Source organism: Cricetulus griseus, chromosome 2 (genome assembly GCF_003668045.3).
Source record: "Cricetulus griseus strain 17A/GY chromosome 2, alternate assembly CriGri-PICRH-1.0, whole genome shotgun sequence".
NCBI lineage: Eukaryota > Metazoa > Chordata > Mammalia > Rodentia > Cricetidae > Cricetulus > Cricetulus griseus.
In genome coordinates, this window is record NC_048595.1 from 171,370,813 (window position 1) to 171,395,000 (window position 24,188).

At 43.0% G+C, this 24,188-nt stretch overlaps 1 protein-coding gene across 2 annotated transcripts in view; it reads right to left on the reverse strand.

Annotated features, from left to right (window-relative positions):
* Ldlrad4 (low density lipoprotein receptor class A domain containing 4) overlaps positions 1–24,188 on the reverse strand; it is a 353,415-nt gene that overhangs the window by 228,307 nt on the left and 100,920 nt on the right. For both annotated transcript variants that reach the window (XM_035440083.1, XM_027402672.2), the window contains exon 2: positions 11,003–11,477. In XM_035440083.1, the coding sequence (XP_035295974.1) occupies positions 11,003–11,042 (40 nt within the window). In that variant the 5' untranslated portion in view covers positions 11,043–11,477. The remainder of the gene's footprint in view (positions 1–11,002; positions 11,478–24,188) is intronic.

Sequence of the window (24,188 nt, forward strand, 5' to 3'; positions counted from 1 at the left end):
CATATCGTATGCAAATAGTGAGAGTTTGCTGTCTTCCTTTCTGATTTGTATTCCCTTGATCTCCTTTTGTTGTCTTATTGCTCTACCTTGAACTTCAAGGACAATATTGAAGAGGTATGGAGAGAGTGGACAGCCTTGTCTTGTCCCCAATTTTAGAGGCATTGGATCGAGTTTCTCTCCATTTAATTTGATGTTGGCTGTTGGCTTGCTGTATATTGCTTTTATTATGTAAGGTATGTTCCTGTTATCCCTGATTTCTTCAAGACCTTTATCATGAAGGGGTGTTGGATTTTGTCAAAGGCTTTTTCAACATTTAGTGAGATGATCATGTGGTCTTTCCCCTCAGTCTGTTTATATGGTGGGTTACATTGATGGATTTTTGTATGTTGAACCATCCTTGCATCCCTGGGATGAAGCCTACTTGATCATGGTGGATTATTTCTCTGATATGATCTTGTGTTCAAGTTGCCAGGATTTTATTGAAAATTTTTGCATCAATGTTCATGAGGGATATTGGTCTGTAGTTCTTAGTTGTGTCTTTGTGTGGCTTAGGTGTCAAGGTTATTGAAGCCTCGTAAAACGAGTTTGGCAATGACCCTTCTGCTTCTATTGTGTGGAACAATTTGAGGAGTATTGTATTTGCACTTCATTGAATTTCTGGTAGAATTCTGCAGTGAATCCATCTGGCCCCCGGCTTTTTTTGGTTGGTAGACTTTTGATGACTGCTCTTTCCTTTGATGTTATAGGTCTGTTTAAGTTGCTTCTCTGTTCTTGATTCAATTTTGGTAAGTGATAACTGTCCAGAAAATTGTCCAATTCCTTTAAATTTTCCAATTTTGTGGAGTACAGGTTTTCAAAGTATGACCTGAGGAGTCTCTGGATTTCCTCAGTGTCCGTTGTTATGTCCCCCTTTTCATTTCTGAGTTTGTTAATTTGCATCAACTCTCTCTGCCTTTTGGTTAGTTTGAGAAAAACAAGATAGACAGTTATACAAAGAACCAACTCTTTGTTACATTGATTCTTTGGATTTTCTTTGTTTCGACTTTATTGATTTCCACCCTCAGTTTGATTATTTCCTGGCATCTGCTCCTCCGGGGTGAATTTGCTTCCATTTTTTCTAGAGCTTTCAGCTGTGATGTCAGATCTCTGGTGTGGCTATTCTCTAGTTTCTTCATGTGAGCACTTAGAGCTATGAACTTTCCTCTTAGTACTGCTTTCAAAGTTTCCCTTAAGTTTGGGTATGTTGTGTCAACATTTTCATTGAATTCTAGGAAGTCTTTAATTTCTTTTTCTTTCTTCCTTGACCCAGGAATGTTGCAATTTCATGTTGTTCAATTTCCATGAGTTGGTAGGTTTTTTGCACTTTGATTTGTTTTTGATTTCTAACTTTAAAGCATGGTGGTCTGATAAGACACAGGGGATTATTCCAATTTTTTTTGTACCTGTTGATGTTTGCTGTGTTGCCGAGAATGTGGTCGATTTTTGAGAAGGTTCTATGTGATGCTGAAAAGAAGGTAAATTCTTTTGTGTTTGGATAGAAAGTTCTATAAATGTCTGTTAATCCCAATTGGGTCATTAATTCTGTTAGTTCCTTTGTCTCTTTGTTAAGTTTGTCTGGTGGTCCTGTCCAGTGGTGAGAGTGGGGTGTTGAAGTCTCCCACTATAACTGTGTGAGGCCTCATTTGTGATTTGAGTTTTAATAATGTTTCTTTTATAAACAGGGATGCCTTTGTATTTGGGGCATAAATGTTCAGAATTGAGACTTCTTCCTGATGGATTTCTCCTGTGATGATTAGGAATGACCTCCTACTCATCTCTTTTGATTGATTTTAGTTTAAAATCTAGTTTGTTGGATATTAGGATTGCTACTCCCGCTTGTTTCTTAGGTCCATTTGATTGGAAGATCTTTCCCCAGCCTTTAATTCTTAGGTGCCATCTGTCTTTGAAGTTGAGGGGTGTTTCTTGTATGCAGCAGAAGGAAGGATTCTGTCTTCTTATCCATTTGGCTAATCTGTGTCTTTTTATGGGCAAGTTAAGGCCATTCATGTTGATGGATATTAATGACCATTGATTGTTCATTGTTTTTGATTTGGTGATGGCGGCAAAAATATGCGTGGGATTCTATCCCTTTTTCCTTTTGGCTGTTGGTAAAGTGGGGTTATCTATTGCCTATATTTTTCTGGTTGTAGTTAACTTCCTTGGGTTGCAGTTTTCCTTCCAGAACTTTCTGTAGGGCTGGATTGGTGGATCCAGTAAGCAGATCCCTGGTGTCAGATGACTCTTAGCAGTGCCACTGAACGGGAACCAGAAACAGTCCCTGACCTACCTGGGCCAGTGGATGGAGGCAGAACTGCCACCAGGGCCTTGGTGTGTTGGATCCCGCTGCCAAATTCAGATCTGGCGAGCAGGTCGCTGGCATCAGATGACTCTCCAAAACCTTTTGTTTTTGATTATAGGTAGATTTTTTTCATTAATATTTGCCACACAGAAAGCCAGCCCTAACCCCCAACTGCCTGACCTTTACACCTCATGTTAATGAAGCTGCTGAAAACCCCCACTTCTCTTAAAGTACAATCACTCCTACACTGATCCTTTCAACTTCAAGGTATGTCAGTAAGAGTGAAAGTGATTCCATCAGTACTGACTCATCTTTCTGCTCTACACCTAGTTCTCTGGGGATTTGACCACAACTATACTGGTAGGCTGATCTACCATGTCCAGTAAACATGGCCTAACCAACACACCAAGCCTCTCATATGCTCCAAACCAGGAGTGGAAACCCAGGAAGGTCAGACTTTTTGCTATGAAAACTTCCATCATCATCATCCATGGGAACTGTTGATTAAAAAGGCCCCAGAAGCAAAGGGGTGCATATGAATGACGCTCGAGCAGAAGCAACCCTGATGAACCTAACACAGCTTGGGCTGGCATAATAGAAGCACACGCAGAGAGGCTAGAAACAACAAAACACTAAAATCCCTCACTTAAATTCAGTCTGAATCTCTCTAACTCCACTCCTACTATTTCCCAATAAGATCCAGATTCTGGCCACGTGGGTTAACAAGTCACCCAGGATGCCAATCTACACCAATGCAGGGGGCCCCAACACTTGGCTGCAAACAATACCTACGTATCTCAGTGAACACTGAGAAGCTGGTTTATAACTAGAGCTTTCACCCTGACTGACATGTTCATGGTCTGGAAGGTACTCTGCATGCTACTAGGGGTAAAAGCCAACCCAGCTACAAACCCTTCAATCTACAATAGTGACCTGCCTGCATGATATGCTGTGCAATAGTGGCACTGAAGTTAGGGAGTAACCAACCACTGTCTGGTTGGATTTAAGGCCCACTCCATGAGATGGAACCCATGCCTGATACTTCTCAGGTGGCCAAGAACCAGAGACTAGATAGTCTATGCACCTAGGAGAAAAACCAAATACTATTCTTCTGCTAACAGAGCATAGCAATATAATGATAAACAACTTTCTGTTATACTCATAGATCAGTATGTTGCTTAGCCATCAGAGAAACTTCCTCCTGAAATAGATGGTAACTAATATAAAGGCCCAAAACTGAACAGGGTGCAGAGTGTGAGGGACTTCAGAAAACAGTCAGCACTTAATGGGATATCTCCATCAAACCCCTTCTCAGGGCTCAGTGAAGTATGGGAAAGAAGAGGCAGAAAGATTGTAAAAGCCTCCTAGGATGGAAGTCAGAGAAACAGTACCTTCCAGACACAACATGACTGACACACATACGACCTCACAGAGGCTGTGGTGGCATACACCAGTCCAAACCAGATGGGATCTCAGAACTGAGGGGAACTGGACACAAACCCTCATCCCTAACCCAGAAGCTATCTCTAATTGACAACCACTGAAGAAAAAAAGAATCAGTTTTCTACAAGATAGTCTCACTGGATATACAAACTACAGTTAAGGGCAGGCCTGTATACCTAGCAGTAGATGACCAAAACAAATCAAATTCAATGGTATTTCTGGAGATGTTTTTGGCTCATAATGCTTTGTTTGGCCATTTTTTTTACCTTATGTATCTTTGGCTTCTATATTACAGTTTCCAATTTTGTGTTTCTATGGGGTGTGTGTGTGTGTGTGTGTGTGTGTGTGTGTGTGTGTGTTTCTCATGCTTTTGTTATTTTTTTCTGTTTATTTGTTTTACTCTGATTTTATTGATGGGTTTTGGTTTTTTCCCTATTTGTTTCCTGAACAGAGAAAGAAGGCCTGAAATCAGACAGGTAGGAATGTGGGGAGGACCTGGGAGGAGATGAGTAAGGGGAAACTCATCAGAATGCATTGCAAGAAAAATTATTTTCAATAAAAAAATAAACACAACCATAGCACCCACTCCCAAAAGAATAAAAACTATTATAGGCTCACTGTGTGAGCCATCTGTGAAGCCGAGAGGACCATGACCAAGAAATACTCTACAGGGAAGAGAGCCTCACACAGTAGCAAGTAGACTGGTCACCCAAAGGACTTTGGGCTAGGCTCAGTGAGAGACATGAGCCAGATCAGCAACACACAATAGCTGCCTTGGTGCTCACTGTGAGGAGAGGCAAAGAGGCAGAGTTGGTTCCGTGGCATAGCAAGTTGATGGGAGAAACTACCCGTTTTCTTCCAAACACACCACAAAGTTTAAATAAGACCTTCGACTGGCACAACACGATCATTTTCACCTTCTCACTCCTCTTTCTTCCCCTTCCTTACTCCCTAAGAACCAGGTTAAAATCTTCACTCTATCAAAATAAGTTCAACAGTTTGATTTAGGGTGAGGATGGCAGTGGTGGTTTATTTGTTTATAAAAACCACTCTTATTTTGTAACTTAAGAATGTATTCTTTTAGCTGGGTGGTGGTGGCACATGCCTGTAATCCTAGCACTTGGGAGGCAGAGACAGTCAAATCTGTAAGTTCAAGCCCAGCCTGGTCTACAGAGTGAGTTCTAGGACAGGCTCCAAAGACACAGAGAAACCCTGTCTCAAAAAACCAAACTGTACTCTTTCCATCACTCAAAATAAACTATTTTCATCATTCTTTAGGTAAATCATGACAATTAACTACATCCACACTGCCATGCAGCCATCATCCGCATATCTCATTTTCCTTTCAAGCCCTGTGAAATTAACAAGAGTAACCAGGTTAAGATAAAAAGCAGACACATAAAAGTTTGTATTTCCAACTTAAGACACATATTTTCTGGGAGTTTCTGATAATTCAAACAGAACAACAGAAGTGGAGACTAGTTTGTCTCTTCAGGCTGGCTGACACTGACAAGCCTGGGAACTCCCAGGAGAAATGTAACAAATATCTCCTTAGGGCAACTAGGTCAAGGTTCAAAGATCTCTTTCCAAGATTTTTGTCCATGATTCTTCTCTCACTCCTACTACTGAAAAGCAGTTTGTAGGATCTTTTAAAAGGAACAACCCAGGCAACTTTGCAGAGTGTGGGCTGATGTCATCTATGGGTCATCCCAAAGGCATGACTTGAAGACTACAGCAAAGAGCTAGAAGCTGGAAGATTGGGGTGGGCCGAAGGCTGTTCAGAGCCTTTAGAACAATGACCTTCCTGTGTGTGTGCATGAAACATTAGCCACACCTCCGGGAAGACCAAATCCACTCTATCAACAGAGGAGAGTAGGCAACCCAACTACTCAGTTTAAGGGTTCTTCCCTTTTGTTCGTTAGTAGCTAAAAACATACTTCTACCATCACCCATAAAGATTTCCTTTCAGGTATCTGAAGACAGTTATATTTATTTTACCCACAAAGGGGGTAAGAATCATGTAAGAGTGGCTTACTTCTGTTCTACAGAAATCTGGTCCTCTTGCATAGCTCTCCAAGGTTAAACGAGTTTCTTCCTATCACTGAAATGGTCTCTGTTTAAGCCTCTAAGAATCATGTAAAACCTTTGAGGTATCTAAGTGTGGTTTCAGAGGCAAGGAAGACACAAATTCTCAACCTTGGTGGGATGTCTACCAAGTCATTCCAAACTATAAGCTTCAGGCCATCTCTAACAGTAGCAGGAAGTCTAAGATGGAGGCTGACTGACACAGTCTAAAATTCTTATTTCCCTCTGCCCAAAGCCAACAGGTCTTTGTTTTTGCCACAGTGCCTTATCTTCCAGCAGTCTATGTAACAGCATCATTACGCAATTGCCTCAACAAGCTACAGCTGGGAATAAAGGCTACATGGAATCATAAGGGCAATATGATTAAGACCACCTAAGTTCTTAACTAGCCCATATTACTAAACACGGAGGTGATCTATCTAACATGCAGTCTTCGGGCTGCCTGTAGAGCAGCACGTTCCACTGTTTCTGGTATGTATGTGGGAGGCAGGCAGGGGCTTCTCCATCTCTACTGAATGCTGGAGGGCAGACCACTAATTCAGAACACACTGGCTGTGAACAAGCAACTGGCAACTCAAAGAAACTGATGTTAGAACAGCCACATAAGGAAGGATTAACCAAAGCTCTTGGAAAATTGAATCATTAGCTTTAATAAATTCCCCTACTTTAGACCCTTAATTCTGTTCTGGGGGCTTATCCTACAGAAATAATCAAGCCTGCAGAAAGGCTTTTATGCATGAAGGTATTCATCAAGGTAAAAAAAAAAGGTACATATTCAACAAGAGGAACATGATTTTTAAAAGTCAAGTATATAAAAGGATATTATGCAGTAATTTAAAGCCCTGTTTATAAAAAAATGCTCATAATGCAATACAAAAGTTGAATGATCCACTTACAAAATTGAACATACATTATGAACACAGCTCTAGATGAAAAATTTTGCACAGGGGACAAAGATTGAAAGGATCTAAGTCAAAGTGTTAACAGAGAGACACTTTATACAGCACAATCATGCATTTGTAACTCACTCTCTTCTTTTGGCTCGTCTGTGCCTTCCAAATTTTTTTTACAATGAGCAGATATTACTTAGACTGAAGTTTTTGTTTTTAACTACAAATCACCAAATCAACTAAGATAATTTCCCAATATGTTCTGAGCACATCAAAAACAATACATCAATTCTTATACACAAAGATTAGCCCAAGAAAAATCCCATTGAGAAGATGAACTTCATCTATGGGTATAGCTACACTCACTCAGAAGGAAAGATGGAAGAGTAGACTCTAACCATATGATGGGGGAAGGTCAAAGGGTACCTACAATTTCACCACCTTCAGTTTCACACATTGCAAACAAGTGGTGGCTTTCCCATGCAAACACAGCTTCAGAGTCACCGCTCTTCCCACAGCCAGACTGCAGTCTCCCAAGTTTCTTCGGCATCCAACAAAATTGCTTCATAGGTGAGGTATGGTTAATGGCATAGTGACTTTCCCTTGTCCCCAAGTAAGATTTAAAGCTAAGGACAAATGCCTCGGGTAGGATACCATTTAGAACACATAAAGCAATATTCTTTCTTATTGACCCAGACAATTGGCAAACTTGATACTATCTTCAACTCCAAAAGCATGTGGACTGATGTGTGGGAGTAAACTAAAAGGAACAAAAACAACTAAGAAGACACACAACAGCCATCTTTCACCTTCAAGGTTAACAGCTTCACTCAATTGCTTATCCCTTCCATCCTATGTCACGAAAATTGCTACAAGAAACACAACCAAAGAAGAGAGGAGACAAAAGCTAAGGTAATGATCCAAAACTATAGGAAGCCCCTCCAGGCCAGCCCAGTTTCCTGGTACTCAATAAAACACCCTGACAAAAGCAACTTGAGGGAGAAAGGGTTGTTTTGGCTCAGAGATCAATGTTACAATCCATGTGACAGGAGTCACAACAGCAGAAGCTTGAGACATGATACCCACAGTTAAGAAGCAGAGAGTGATGTATGCTTGTCCTTAGCTCCTCTACATGGAGTACTGGATCTTAGCCCAGGGAAAGGTGCCACCCCCCAGTACATGAGTCACCTCAGTCAGCACAAGCCTCCCCCCCCCAGAAGCCCAGAAGCCCATCTCCTAGGTGACTCTACACCTCAGTTGACAACTGACATTAACCACCAGAGGCAAGTATTTGTATATCCTAATTTGTATCACTGGTTGCCTCCCAGAGATGTGGGGAAGCTAAGAGTCATCATCCTGAATGCATATGTGTGCTATGATCAATAGTATTGGGCATCCAATAGTATCTTATAATGAAATGAGTAATTAAGGAAGGGACAAACAGATGGCACCCTTTGAAACCAATTCTCCCAACTCATCCTTAGCCTCTCTAGAAACACTGCTCTCTGCATGATCCTGGCATTTTACATTTCTAGGCTTCCACACACACAGTTCTGATTTAGCAGATTTAGGTGATGCCAAGACTAACTAAATTCTGATCTCTGAGGGCAAAACCAAGGTAGAAAATCCAATATATAGTTAGTATGCAAAGGTCACTGAAGGTTGGCAAAATGACTTAGTAAGTAAAGGCTCTTACCACCAAGTCTGATGACCTAAGTTCCATCCCCAGGTCACACATGATAAAAGGCAAGAACTGACTCCCACAGGTTGTCCTCTGGTCTCCACATGTGCATAATATAATGGCATTGTGTGTGTGTGTGTGTGTGTGTGTGTGTATACCAGTGTGCATGTGCACATACATACACATACACGATTAACTAAGTAAGTATTATTTTAGAGTAAGGTAGAAAGCAATAGAGGAAGACACTTGAAGGAAAAATAAAACTGATTGTTCTCTGTGGCCCAGCCATATGCCATGCCAGCACAGCAATACTGGCCTCACAGGTGTGGTAAAGATTAACAGAGAAAAAAAAACAAAAACACTAACAGGTAAGCCACACAGGTGCCCAGCACCCTGAACTCTCAGGCATACTAGCCATAGTTACCCTCTCACACTAATACTACTCTTGCTGTGTGACTGTTATTGATGCAGGCTGACCCAACAAGGAAGAGATAAAGGGACAAAGAAATAGAGCTCTGAAGAAAAGTAAGAGATAAGATAAGAAAATGTGAACTGGAGGGGAGGGGCATGAGAGTGGCCAGAGCAAGCATGTGGTGGGTGGAGGGAGCTGCAGGGAGCAGATACAGCTGGTAATTACAGTAACAGCTATCATTTACTAGGGCTTTAATGTCTGAAAAGCCCTATGTTACCTAGCAGGGATGCTCCAAGCAGAACTGGGACTGCTGGTTGTTGCTTCATCGGGAGCCACACACGTTGCCCTCTCTTCTTTTTCTTCTTTTCCCCTTGGGATGCAGGAGTGATGAGGACTGGGTGTGGCCAAGTACAAACCACAATGAACCAGCACCGTCTTAGGATGGCAAGGCAAGCATGGAAGCAGCCTCGGGAGTCAGGAAGAAAGTAACAAGTGCAGGAACTGTTCACATCTTTGGGAGCAGTGATGTTAGAGTTAACGTAACTGGGAATGCTCCTGTCTGGGGAGTAGGCTGGTGTGACGCACCCAAGATTCCTCCCTCCTCCTCAGGTTTGCCTTGCCCCAAGTCCTCTCCCTTTTTTCTATTCTTGTCCCCTCTTCTCAGAACTGCTTTTAAGAGCCTCTTGATGGGCCTCTCTATACATCTCTCATCCTTAGTTGCCTTCTGGGTACCAAGCGACTCCTGACTATTTCACAGGGATGCTTTAAAGTCAGCACAGAAGGGAATACGACATCCATGGGTAAGCAAGTTTTTAAACCAAAACAAGCAGAGGTGCATGGGTCAAGCAATGATTACAAGGCAGACATTCCAGCCAACGACTTCTGAAGATGATTCTAGAGAGCTTAGCTTTGTTCTGTCTTCTGAGCGTATGTTAAAGTATCTTTTTTAGTCATGATCATTTGAGGATAACCTTCCCCATCACAGCTCCAGACAGAAGTGCTGTAGGTTAGGCCTCCAGGTGACAGCCAGGGTGCTGAGACCTTCAGAGTTAACCATGTTCCCTCAGTGAGGATGAAGAGTGGACATGTAAGCCTGGCCCCCTAACTCCACAATGGAACTCTAGCTCAACATCTCATGCCAGTGCCCTTGGCCTTCCTCAGAGGGGTTACAGCTGAGCCCTCGAGTACCTTCACTCACAGAGACTCGAAAAGGAATGAAAGGTCTTGTCAAGGTACGAGATCAGTCAAGAACATGTCTAGTGAGGGCCCCATGGCTCTCAATTGTAAGCCTCAACCCCTTTTGTCCAGGCACCCCAACAACCTGACCTGCTCTTGCCACAAAATTTGAAAAACTGCAGTTTCACAGGGACAACACAGTCACTTTGCCCATTTCATCATCTTCACTTTTAAGTAAAACACACAAAACCAAAAAAAAAAGACAAAAACAAACAAAAACGGTTTTTATACAAAAATATTTTCCCCAGATTCCATAAGCTTCTTTTTACATAAAAAAATATTTTCTCATGGTTTCATACTGTTCCCAATAAACAAGGAACCATGGGTCCCGAAGATGAAGTAGTTTCCCAGAGATGTTAAATCAAAGAGCCAGAATTCAAAATCAAAAGTCACTGTATCTCAGGCCAGCACTAGCCAAAGTGGCTCCTTGTAAAATGTGCAAACTGGAGGCCAATTGGGGGTGAGGGGTGGGGAAATCAACAATAAATCCTGATTTAAGCCTAGCTTCTCTGTAGGCTCATTTAGAAGAGAAATCCTAACTGCAAAATTAGCTTGGCCATGGTGGCCCCCCACCACCACGGCACTGGTTCTTTGTCTGATAAACCTTAAGATGTAAAAATGGAAAGGGAAAGGTTACTGGTCAGCAATACATTTTCCTTTGGACAGTTTTCCTAGTTCTTTAAAGAAAAATCACCAATGCATTGTTCTGCAAATGATATAGCTCTATTTAGAGAAAGGGGCAAAAAGTATACTATTATTTTGTCAAAATCAGTTACCATGGCAGCCTGAACCCTTGACTCTGCATGGCCTTCGGCTTGCACATTTAAATACACCTCCGTGTTATACACAGTTGTTTGGCATTTTGTTACCCACTGCTTAATAGTAAAAATCAAAGCCTCCCAATTAGGTGTTCTCACCTGTGAACGCGTTTGTGGCCTGAAAACCAGCTTCCGGCATACTGCTCCCCAGACAAGCCTGTGTTTCAATTCTTAACTTGTCCTGTCGTGAAGAAACTGCCTGGGCGAGGCCTCAGGTCACTTCCATCTTAGCCTGTTCAAGTCCATCACTCTGCTGGTCCTACTTCTGGGAGCATCTGATGCCTGCTGGCTGTGCTCCCCACACCCTGTAAGCAGGCACTACCTGGACGGCACACAGTCCAACAGCATGTGTATGGGACACACAGTCACATCAACCGTCCAGCCAGAGAGGTGAAGCCATGGTGAGGTCAGGAATGGAGAAGCTGTCCTGCTGAAACCCGCTGTCTCACCTCAAAATGAAGGGCTTCTTGGCCTCGAGGCAGCCAGCATCTTCCACCACCTGGGCAGTCTCAGCCTCACCAAGGGCTCTGGCCTGTTCTGATTGGCTGTTGTCTGTGCTCTGTTTCTCTTCTTGCTGAAATTAAAAAGAAAGAAATCACTTTCTTAAGGACCTTGCGAACTAGTGAGATCAACATACCTGCTGGGCATGGCAATGTGTAATTATCATCCCAGCACCTGGGAGGTTGAGGCAGGTCACTGAGAGGACGGGAGCTAGACTATATCTCAAGAGCTTGCCTCACAAAAACAGCAAAACAGGTCTACAGAACTAAGAATTAAAAGGCAGCTCAGCTGTGACCATGACCTTTCTCTGTGAAGACTGGGGTAAGGGGGACCCCCCCCACTTTCAACACTCAAACACTTCTTTATCCATTTTCTACTCCTCTCTAATAACAGATATAAGCCCACAATCTCCAAACATCTTTCTTTGGGTTACTTAGACCTCACATACACTCTTAAGGAATTGATTTCCCAAAGTTGAATCCCCAGGTCTTAGAAGAGATCTTTAGTTCAAGTCAACTGCCATCAATGCTCCAAGAATGAGGAATTAATATCTGGAAAAAGCAATTTTTAAAAGTGACTCTTATACCATGATCCAGTGGAGCTTATCCAAGGGATAAAAGATGACTCGATATACATCAAAAAAACATGGCACATTCCACCAAAAGAATGACAACAAATCCAAACAACCACCTACACAGAAACAGAAAAGCCATTCGATAAACTTCACTATCTGAGCCTCCCCTTCCCCAGTCCCAGGAGAAAAGCCTTCATCCTTATAGAAATAACACACCTCAGCACAGAGAGGCAACATAGGGCTGCAGTCAATACCATTCCAACGGGAAAGGCTGAAACACTTTCATCTTAGAACAAGGCGAGCACACCTACCAATTCCACTCTCACTCAACACAGCATCAGCAGTCCTAGCTTCAGAAAAGAGGCAAGAGAGGAACGGAAAGCACTCAGAAATGAAACCAGACTCTCCTTGCTGGCAGATACCTGGGTTTTTATAAATACTCTACTACTAAAGATTGCTAGAACTAATAAATTTGGTAAAGTTGAAAGCTAAAGTATAAACATTTTTTTAAAAGGAACAATATTTTTATACATCAATGCAGACTCACTGAGAAAAAAATTAAAATATTCCAATTCATAATGCCTACAAGAAGCCAGATAGTGGTGGCACATGCCTTTAATCCCAGCACTTGGGAGGCAGGAGCAGGCAGATCTATGGGAGTTCAAGGCCAGACTGGTCTAAGGGCAAGTTCCAGGACAGCCAAGGCTATTGCACAGAGAAACCCTGTATCAAAAATGCAAAAATAAAATAAAAATAAAAAACAAAAAAGAAATGAAGGAAGGAAGAAAATGCCTACAAGGAGGAGGCGGAGATAAGGAGAAAAAGTAGATAGGAAGAAGGGGAAAAAAGGAAGGAAGAAAAGAAGGAATGAGAGAGAGACAGAAAGGAAGGAAGAGACAGAAAGGAAGGAAGGAAGGAAGGAGGGAAGGAAGGAAGGAAGAGAAAGGAAGGAAGGGAAAGGAAAGAAGGAAGGAAGGAAGAGAAAGGAAAGAAGGAAGGAAGGAAGGAAGAGAAAGGAAAGAAGGAAGGAAGGAAGGAAGAGAAAGGAAAGAAGGAAGGAAGGGAAAGGAAAGAAGGAAGGAAGGAAGGAAGGAAAAGAATCTAATGTTGGTAACAGGAAGCAGCAGGAGCCAGTTTATGTTTAGACAAGATGGAACTGATGTAGACATCTGGTGAGCTATGGGTCTGCACAAAATGACTCACACCAGATGTCTGGGGAACCCCAAAAGTAAACAGTGATGTACTCCATTGGGTAACTGTTCCTCACAGAATACCATTTTTATGAGAATTCTGTATAAATATGGCCTTAAGGTTAGAGGCCTAAGCTTTGCCAGGCTGCCTGTGTGTTTGTCTCTACATGTGTTTGTTTTATCCATGCGGCCTGTGTACCCATCTGTGTGTGTGCTTATGTGTGCCTCTATGACCCAAGTGTGACACCATGTGCCTGGGTGCCAGCCAGCAGCTACCTGCCTAGTGGTCCCTGGGCTGGTGAGTTATATATGCTCCTCACAATATCTTCAAATTCTCAGTCTTCATGCCCCCCCTCTGCTGTTCCTGGCATTAGATCTTAGACCACACATGAAGCAATATATTTAACAAAGAAAAGAATTTCTACAATATAGAGTTGCAAAACTCTGATGAAGCATATTGAAGTGAACACACACACACACCTGGAGAGACAGACCATGTTCATGGATTAGAAGAATTACTATTGTCAAAATGATCATACTGTCCAACATGATTTACAGATTAAATATTAATGTCCATCAAAATACCAATGCCGATGGGCGTTGGTGGTGCACACCTTTAATCCCAGCACTTGGGAGGCAGAGGCAGGCGGATTTCTGTGAGTTTGAGGCCAGCCTGGTCTCCAGACCGAGTGCCAGGATACGCTCCAAAGCTACACAGAGAAACCCTGTCTTAAAAAGAAAGAAAGAAAGAAAGAAAGAAAGAAAGAAAGAAAGAAAGAAAGAAAGAAAGGAAGGAAGGAAGGAAGGAAATACCAATGCCATTACTCTTAGAGATAGGAAAATAATTCTGAATCCTTATGTAACCACAAACTATCCTAAAATCCAGGGCTGGAAAGGTGGCTCAGCAATCAAGAGTACTTGCTGCTATTCCAAGAGACCCAAGTTCAGATCCCAGCTCACAACTGCCTGAAGCCCCAGCACCAAGGTATCCAATTCTCTCATCTGACTTCTTTGGATATCCAGAAACCCTTCACACACACACACACACACACACACACACACACACACACACACACACACACAGAGAGAGAGAGAGAGAGAGAGAGAGAGAGAGAGAGAGAATCTTTAAAAGATTCTCAATTCAAAACACTGAGACATCTAGATACCTAAATTCTAAACGTGCTGTAAAGCAGTACAGCACCAGCATGAAATAGCACGCTGACTTATAGAGTAGGAGAGAGAATCCCAAAGAGCACATATTTACAGCCAACTGATCTTTAACAAAGGCACCAAAAACACACATAACAAAAAAGCCTGATCTCTTCCATAGTGCTGAGAAACCTGAGATTCATGTTCGGAAAAATGAAACTAGACCCCCATCTCTCACTCCATACAAAAATCAATCCTAAATGTAGCACAGGTCAAGCTATGAAATGCTTGCTGTTTGTTAATATTGCCTTTTTGTTTTGTTTTGTTTTATATGCCACTAGAAGCACAGGGAACAAAGGGCAAAACTAACAAATGGACTTGATAACAAACTAAGCCTCTCTTGTGCGTTATCAAGATAGTCAGTAGAGCAAAAAAGACAACCTACGAAATGAGAGGAAATACATGCTCCTTGGACCAAGGAGAAATATCCAGAATATATATCACAAAAAATGTGTGTACATGTGCGCGTGCATGTATGTACATGCTGAAGACATGAATAGAAAGTCCTTAAGACAATTTACAAACAGCCAAGAGTACATGAGAAAAATACCTATGAGGAGATCACAAGTCCGGCTACACAGCCTGCAGCCCTTTGGCTTCCCAGGACTTTATGAGGTCCACTCCACACAGGTGTTCTGACCACAGGACACCTTTCTCTCACTGCACTCTAAGTTTCATGAGGACAAACACAGTGACTATTGGATTCTCTGGACCCCCTCAGAACACACAGCACTGCCTTTGCTCAATAGGTGTCCAATAAAGAAACACTGAATGAGGATTTGAGTGAATGAAAGTAATTGCTTAACATGGTGCTTCTGAAATAATGTTCCTCACACTAGGTAAATGGGTGCACAGGGACAGACGAGTTCAGCAAATATTTGTTATATGAACCCTCCCCCAAGCCTTGAATTTACACGTGCTATGCACCAGGTGGAGAGTGGTCTTTAGCTCTGACCCTCTTGACTAGGGTAGGGGTGTCTTTCACCCCCTAATGAAGATCAGACAGTTAAGGCTGACGGTCATACTCAGAGTGTCCTCTCCAGTAAAGACCCTTAGAGGCCACTGACTTCAAGTCCTTTAAACTCCAACATCTAGTCCCATTTATCAAGACTACAGAGGAAGAAAACTCCACCCTGCAGAGGCTAAGTAGCTCAAGTGTCTAGTTTGTAGGAGAGCCACGACTTACACATGTCTGTTGTCCTGTTCTCCCCAGCTCCTGAACTTGGGGTAGTTCTCTACTCCTAAATGCCTTAAGCTCGATAATAATGATCAAGGTGGGAGGAGACTTACCAAGTACAAAAGGTCACACAGGCTCAGCCTGAGCCACATATACAAGATCACACCCTCTACAGAAAGTCCATTGCCCCCCCACACACTCATTCACACACACACACACACACACACACACACACACACACACACACACACTTGCTCAGATGTTCTATCTATCCTGGAAAGATGGGAAGGACTAACCAGGAAATAAATTAACTTAATACTGAACTTGAGAAAGAAAAAAAAAAAAAAACATCTTGAAGCACCTCCAAAACAGAGCAACAGTAACTAAGGAAATAAAGCATACCCAATGGAAAAACACCCCCACAGGAAGGGAAGTTTTTAAAAACATAAACACTCCCAAAACTGAAGTGAGTAAGTTGTAGGATAAGTCCGCCTGGCTAGCTGTTCATAAAATCTTATGTGAAAAACAGTCCTCCTGGGAATTATTCAAGAACAAAAACTTCATTTTGCTTTTAGCTTACACACACACACACACACACACACACACACACACACACACACACACACACACACACACACCCGTGATAAAAACAGACTTGCAATCCAGGAAGCAGGAAGGTCGCACAGTGGGCGCAGGGGCCAAAGCCCAGCAGACAAGTGGCAAATCCTTTCAAAATCAAGTAACATTCAAAAAAAAATTATAGCATACAAACAGTCAATGCTGGGGTTGTGTTTTATTTCCTTTCACTGTGGACAGACTGTTTCACTGGCAGAGTGTCAGTTACCTAGGAGACGGCTAGACTAAGCAACAGAAAGCTGCGGGCTATGGAGAACATCAGAGTCCAGGACCTGGCCCATGTCTGATGACCTCTCACTCCCACCAGAAAAGTTCCAGGAAGAAAAAAAATAACACCAAAAACTGCAGATATGTTTCTCAACTTCTGCAAACTAAGGCACTGTTGCCAAACTGCAAATGGAGTACATTTGAGAATCCTATCATGACATCACCAGAACATCTCAAATGCTGGTTCCTTTAAATCCAACATGGTAAGGATTTTTACTGAGGCAGATGTGAGGGGGAAAAAAAAAGCTAAGGGTTCCACATCCAACGTGGACTACAATCACTTACATCCTCTATCCTAAGGGCATATGGTTGAGACTTGAACGGGGTCAATCTAACTAGAGATCAGGGAGAGAGGGGAAGGAAAAAGAAGGCAGAGTGGGGAGGAGAAGGAAGAGAAGGAGAAGAAAAGGAGGGGAGAAGGGAAGGGAGAAAAAGAGACAAGAAAGACAAGGGGAGAAGAGAGGAGAGAGATGTGATGTTTAAGAAAAACACAGCCAGTACCCCAGGACAAGTCCCACTCCTGAATTCCCGTCCCATTTATCAGACTTGCTCAAGTCACTTGGCCTGTCTAGACTCCCATTTCCTCATTTCTGAACTGAGGAGGTTAAATTCAAGATCCTTTCCTGTCTGGATATTCCTCTGCGGCTGCTTGCCTGGCTGAAGGAGACAAGACAAACATGCATGAAACACGCATGTGGTGCGCAATCAGAGAATCTACACAAGGTGTCAGGTCTCCAAGTTCGTCAAAGCAGCATGTGCCTGCTACTAGGGGAGGCTAAGTTAGAGTGCTAGGAGTTATTCATGGTACTTTCACCTTTGTGACACACTGTGTAGCTTTTGTATTACAATCTCAAAGCTATCCTAGCTTGGGGTAGCTCAACAGGCCCTGATTATAACTTCAGAATCAAGTAGTGCCTCCTTTAGGCAAACAATTCAGGAAACAAGTGCAAAATAAATAGCCTCCTATTCAATCACATAGATAAGCTGCAAGCTAGAAAAAGCAATTGTTATGATATTCCTTAAAAGGTTGCTATGGCAAACATAATGCTGGATAAAACGTAAATAAGGTACAGTCTGACGCTCAACTCCAACTTGTAAATATAAGGGGGGCTGCCAAAAATGAAAATATAAAACTATCCTTTATGAATTGATGAATCTGAGTATTGTCTCATACGATCCAGCAGCAGAGGAAGTCGTATAGAGCCATGCCCCTGGCCCTTCACTTCATGGATGAGAATACTCCAGAATGTAGGAAACAAGTCAAAAGTTAGTATATTGATGTATATGAAGCCAGGACCAGAACCAGGGATTTGAATACAGGTCCAGCATGCTCTGCACAGGCACACGACCCAAGGAAGAAGCTGGCCCAGTGAGGAAGGTGCCTGGGAGGCTAAAGGTAAGGATTACATACCAGTACGTACCTGCTTGCTGGGAAATAGGGAATACCGACATGATCTCCACTTTCTAAGGCCAGAAATGTTCATGTGGGCATGCCTACAAAGCTCACGTGAACAAGGAAAATGATCTGGGCTTGCCAAAGAGTCAGAAAGTCCTCAGGTAAAGGTCTCTTTAAACATCACCTGACCTGTCACAAACACCTGAACTGGGGGCCCAAAGTGGCGGCTGTGTGAGACTCTGTCACCCCCACCCTACTCTGTTCTGCTCTCACGTCCAGCCTAGAAAACAGTCCATATTCCCTACAAAATTTTTCTTCAGAGAAAATTGACTTTATATGGGCATGGCAGGCAAACAAAAAGTCAGAAAAGTATTAGCATTGCGTGCAAAGTAGGTAAGTGTCTCATTCTTTGTAATACTAAGGGAGACTATGGACCAATAAACCATTTCTTTACCCTCCCGGCCAAGCCACTCTAGCTGCCAGCTCACAACAGGCCCTGACAGACAACTATGCCCACAATATATCCTGCTTTCTAGCCTACTGGACACCACAAAAGCTCTGTGCACCCAGTATCTCATCAACAATTTGTGAGGCCATTACTTTGACCAGACATTGTATTAGGTGCTGGGAAAACAGAAGTGAGCAAACAAAGCAAGCTTCTACACACAAGACACCTATGTTTTTCTGCCCAGTCTGTCCTGAACATTTTGCAACTATCCCTTCCATTGACCATGGAGATCAGAATATAGCAGGTACCCAATAAATATGAGCTGGACTGCCTTGAACCCTATCTTTAATACCTGAGTCATCTTTTCAATCTACTGCCTCAGTCCTGCATCTATTGTAGAAGTACCAAAGGCACTAGTGAAGAAGTCTAATGGTCATAAGAATTCAAACTCTGAAGCAATCCTGGGTGGGCTCTGGGCCCTTCTCCATAAAAAACACACAATCTTCATATACAATGGGCCAGAAGAGTGTTGGCCTCATTCTCAATGTGAGTGTGACTTTGCACTCAATTAATACCCACCCCAACTTACAGCCTCCATTACCTCAGCTATAAAACACTAACAATGATGACATCTGCCCTATGAATTATTACACATTTAAACAAAATTGAGGATGCAGCACTAATATCCAGTAAGTTCTAAAGAATCACAGCCCTACAGTTACTATGAACTTCCTCAGCAAATGACTTATAAATCAGGATTTGGAGAGAAAAAAATGACCTGATACATTACATCCACCCCCAGCCCATATGTAACCCAACTGGGTGCAGAATCATTTTCATTTTCTGGCTTGTCAGTTGATTCTCTTCATTTTTTTTAAAGTTCTCAATAGACAAAAAAAATCAAAGCCCAAAATCATCCTATGTCAGCTAAAATTAACAACAGGCGAAAAGCAGAGGGTACAAAATTAGAGAAGATGTGTGGGTGAAGGGTTAGAAATGAAATGTGGCAGAAGAGGAGAAAGAATTTTGCCTTTAAAAGGAAAAGGCTTCTTGATACCCACTTTTTCTCTTCATGTTTTCATACCAAAATATCAAAATGCGAAAGCACCACTGCAAAGAGAATCTGAGGTTTTACATCTATCTCCTTGTCAGAAATGTTACTGCAGGCTAGGGTGCCTTCTTCCTTCCGTTTCCCTGATCGGCTCACTGTCTGTGTGAACTGCTGGCTTTTTAATGCCTTCATGTGCATTTCTCAAGCTTTCCCAAATACCCAGGAATAGAACTATACAAAGAAGACATTCTACCAACCTCTCCTGACAAGCTGGGCAGGAGTGTTCCAGAGCCCAAACTCCAGGCTGCCCTCATCCTCAAAGCACCCTCACACAGGCTCATAGTGAAAAGACATGAGAAAAGCAGAATAACCAACTCTCGCTCCACCATTGCTCATCTGGCATCCAGCCATATATCCATGATATCCAACATAAAAGACTTCTGACTACTTACAAGGTCCACATTGTCCATGGTAAATGCAGTGTTTCTCTGCACATCAGTGGGATATTAGAGCAGAACAACCAAAAACAGAATGTAAAAAAATTGATCAACAGGGGTGTGTGTGTATGTGTGTATCCCATACTTGCGAGTGTATGCCCCATACCTGTGAGGCATTGCTTCTCTCTCTCTCTCTCTCTCTCTCTCTCTCTCTCTCTCTCTCTCTCTCTCTCTCTCTCTCTCTCACACACACACACACACACACACACACACACACACACACACACACACACACACACAGGCCTCAGGGTTATTTAGCAGCCTATCTTCTGCCAGAATCAAAGCCCAAATGCCCATTAAAGTCTTGCTAACCACTGAGGAGAGAAGGTTGCCGTAGCCTATACAGTGGACACAGATTCAGCCTTTTCCCTCCATTTCCTGCACTCCCATTCAATCATTCTGCTGTTTTGTTATCATTTATAGGAACCAGAAGAAATATGCAACTAATAATACACCATTTTTCAACCAAATGGGAGAAGTGTGGGCTCTCATAGAAAACTCCAAGATCATCTCTGGTTGAGTCTTCCAAGAGAATGGCTTGGAATTCAACAGACAAAGCCATCACTTGAGGCATACCAAGTTCTAAAACCAAGTCATTGTCCATTGGTGGAACAACCTCATCAGATCACAGAAGTGCAAAGAGATGAACAGCTAAGTGGATGTTTAAATGCTGCAACACAAAATGGCACTGTCTAAGGTTGGCTCCAGAGCTGACATTAGCAGCAACTGGCCCAAGAGTGTAACAAATGAGCTCTCACTGGCCATTACTTAGACTAGTGAATGCTACATTTGTGAGAAGCCTTGTCACACCAAACCATCTGATGAGACACCCTGAATCCACATATTATAAGGGAAATATTGATATGGTCTCATTTTCCTAGAAGGATGGATGTGGAGGAGTTGTGAATATGTGTCTGCCTTGAAGAGCAGCTGTGTTTCCACACAGAACCTGGAAGGATCAGAGAAGCCTCTCACACGCCCACGTCATGCACCTGCCACCTTGCCAAGCTACAGAAGCACCAATAAGCAGTTAGACAGGGCAATTGCATTCCTAAGTGTGCTCGAGCCAGCAAGAGGCTGCTACATGCATTCAATACTCCAGACTCAATGATGTCTGCCTTAATACATCTATAACCAGACTCAAGTCACAGAATTCCCAGATGCCAGAAAGAGCTCCAGAAGCAAGAGGCAACTACCACGAAATCTGAAACCTGAAACTGCACATTAGCCACACCAACATGGACCTTCCTAGTCTGACAGCCAATTTCCTCTACATTTAAAACTTGGGACTGAAGAGATGGCTCAGAAGTTAAGAGCTTTTGCTGCTCTTCCAGAGGACCTACTTCTTCTGTGGGCACCTGTGCACAAGTAATACACACACACCCCACACACACACACCCCACCCCATACCCCACACACCCCACACACACACACCCCACCCCCAACCCCACACACACACACACCCACACACACACCCCAGACCCCACAACCCCCACACATACACACCCCACCCCCCCCACCCCCACACCCACACCCCCACACCCCCCACACCCCCCACACCCCACCTCCCACACCCCACACCCCACACCCCTCACCCCACACACTATGCCACCTTCAGTTCTGCCTTTTTAACCTACAAAAATCCAGCCTTTACTCATTTCCTTTCCCCACCCTGAAGTCAACACCTAAGAAATGACTTAACTCTTACTCCTTCTCAGCAAACTTCTACAGCTAGAGGCCAGAGGATCCAAAGCCCTGAACAGCCAGAATAAAGAAGCAGGGAAGGGATAGACTAGGAGGCGTGTGGATGGAAGGAGACTTTATTACAGAGTGCAGTCACGTCTTCCCATTTCCCTTCTTCCTTCAGTTTTGAAAAGTAAACATGGCCTCTCAAATGACACCAATGAAGAACAGCTTTCATACCTTTTGAGGTAGCAAGCTGTGGCTGTCTTTCACCACAGCACTCTCTGGCAGCCCAGAGCTTCCTAAATATCCCACACTACCCATGCAATCACCAAAACTCTAATATGTTTGTCAATTTCTAAACAAAATACGTATCAATGATTATGAGTCAGATGTGAAAAATAAAAAATAGGGAAATGCTCAAGACTGAGGTCCAAGTGTAAAGGGTTAGATGGTTGGAGGAAATGATAAAAAGAGAATAAAGGAGCAGGCACTAAAAGGGGGGCTCTCCTTAGATGACAAGTACTCTACAACTCCCTTGGCATCCAGCACAACTGTGCCTGCTCTGAGGGCACTGTGAGCACAGGAACAGGCACAGCTTTGGAGACACACACCAGAGTTAGCATGCCAGTTCAGTGAGCAATTCACCAAAGCCTCCTTAGCTGTATTCCATAACCTGTCTGAGCCTCAGTCTTCTACGGCCTGGACAGTGGCACTAATATAACTGCAGGCAGAGTGCTGATTAAATGGGGAAAATACACAAAAGATATGCACATCCTACAAGGACACCTAGTGACTCCTTCCTAGATGGCAGTCACGGAAGGAGGATGGGGGGTGGGGGGCAGTATGTGATGATGTAGAGCCTCAAGAGGATGCAGTGTGGTCCTTCAGATTGTAAGTGGTTGGGAGGAAGAACATAAGATGCTTATGAAAGGGGAGGAAAGGGGAGAGCTCAAACATCATGAAGGTCCTCATGATACCAATGCATAGCTGAACACTAAGTGAAACCCAAGGCCTGCCTTTATTAGCATTTAACAGTGTTATCTTCAAATAATTACTTATGTATGACAGTACTGGTGGTTTACTCTTTTCTTATTGCTGACCAAAACCTCTCCAAGCCATGTGACTACTCTGGTACCCTAGCCCCTCATGTATCCCTGAGGCCCTAGCCTTCCTTTCCATTCCAACTGAGAGAGAACCAGCCACCATTTAATGCATAATGACTAACGAACTACAAGGGGTTTCCTGCATCAGAGAAATCACTCTCACCTACTCGAAATGACTCATCTCCATGCTTCCTTTGAATAAAAACATGTTATTATGTTCAATAAAACCACACAAAAAATAATAGCTAAAGACAGTTTTTAAATAACTTATACCAACACCTAAAAATGGTTTCCTGGAGGAAAAAGAAAATATTGGCAAGGATATTTTCAGAGCTTCCTCTTACTCCCCCCTCTCTCCCCTACAGATAAATGTGGCTACATTTAGAGATGTAAGAACTCTCCTGGCCTAGATGTAAACTTGGGCAAAGTGGGTTTTATAGAGGACAGAGGCTGCCATTGAAATTTAAAAGCAGTCTAGCTACTCTACTACCATCCCTTTCCCTCCTAGTTGCCATGGAAACAGACCTTCCATCACCAAAAAAGGGGTAAAGATAGCACCATGCCCAGTCTCCACACCCTCCCCCATCTGTTTCCATGGGAACTGGAAGTGAAAAGAATGGAGGTTGGGTATCTAGACTGCCTGCAAATATCCAGTCATGCCAGAAGCTGTGCCTGCAGGCCTTGATGGGCCCTATAGAAATGAAACAATCTCAGAGAAAATAAGGCTGGCTGGACCATGTGAGTACAGCTAACTGACTTCCCAATACATACTGACAAGGTGACTTACCTTCTCAAACATCCCTTCAGTCAACCAGAGAGGAATTCCATCACACCAGTGGGTCCACACATAACTGGACAGCAGAATCACTCCTGACCTCATGAACTGACTGATACAACTCTCTGTACTGTTTCATAGCTCCAAAAGTGGTTCTGACATTCACCATCCTGGGAAACTGATGTCTGACACCAGAGCTTCCCAAAATTTAATATGCTTGTAAATTCTGTGGGAATCTTGATAAACCAGAGTCAAGTCCAGCAGATCTGAAACAGGGCCTGAAATGATATATTGCCAAACAACTCCCAGGGGGTGTTGAATGCTACTCAGTTTCAACTATGTCTGAGCAGTGAGATCCTAGAATCCAGTAGATTTGGCACTAGTGCCTTCTCCACAAGCCAAAGGTGGAGACTGTATTCTCTTCTGCAGTAGCATCCCATTGCTACCTTCCACTGCTACCTTCAGGCCTCTGAAGTAGACTGTACTGGTGTTAGAAGCTGATGAGGAACTCAACTACTGCTTCCTGCTATCCCCCCTTCAAGTGTCTCTAGAGATAACTGGTTAGACCAAAAATACAATCACAGCCTGTTCTAGCTCTCTATACCGCTCTGAAAATTTACCTAGAAGAGTCAACATACCACAGAAATACCTACATAGCCATTTATTGTAGCAATATTTATAATATTCAAAATACAGAATCAGTTTTGCTGTCAATAAGTAAATAGAAGTTGATAGATACATACACACAGTGGGTCATTATTCAGCCTCAAAAAGG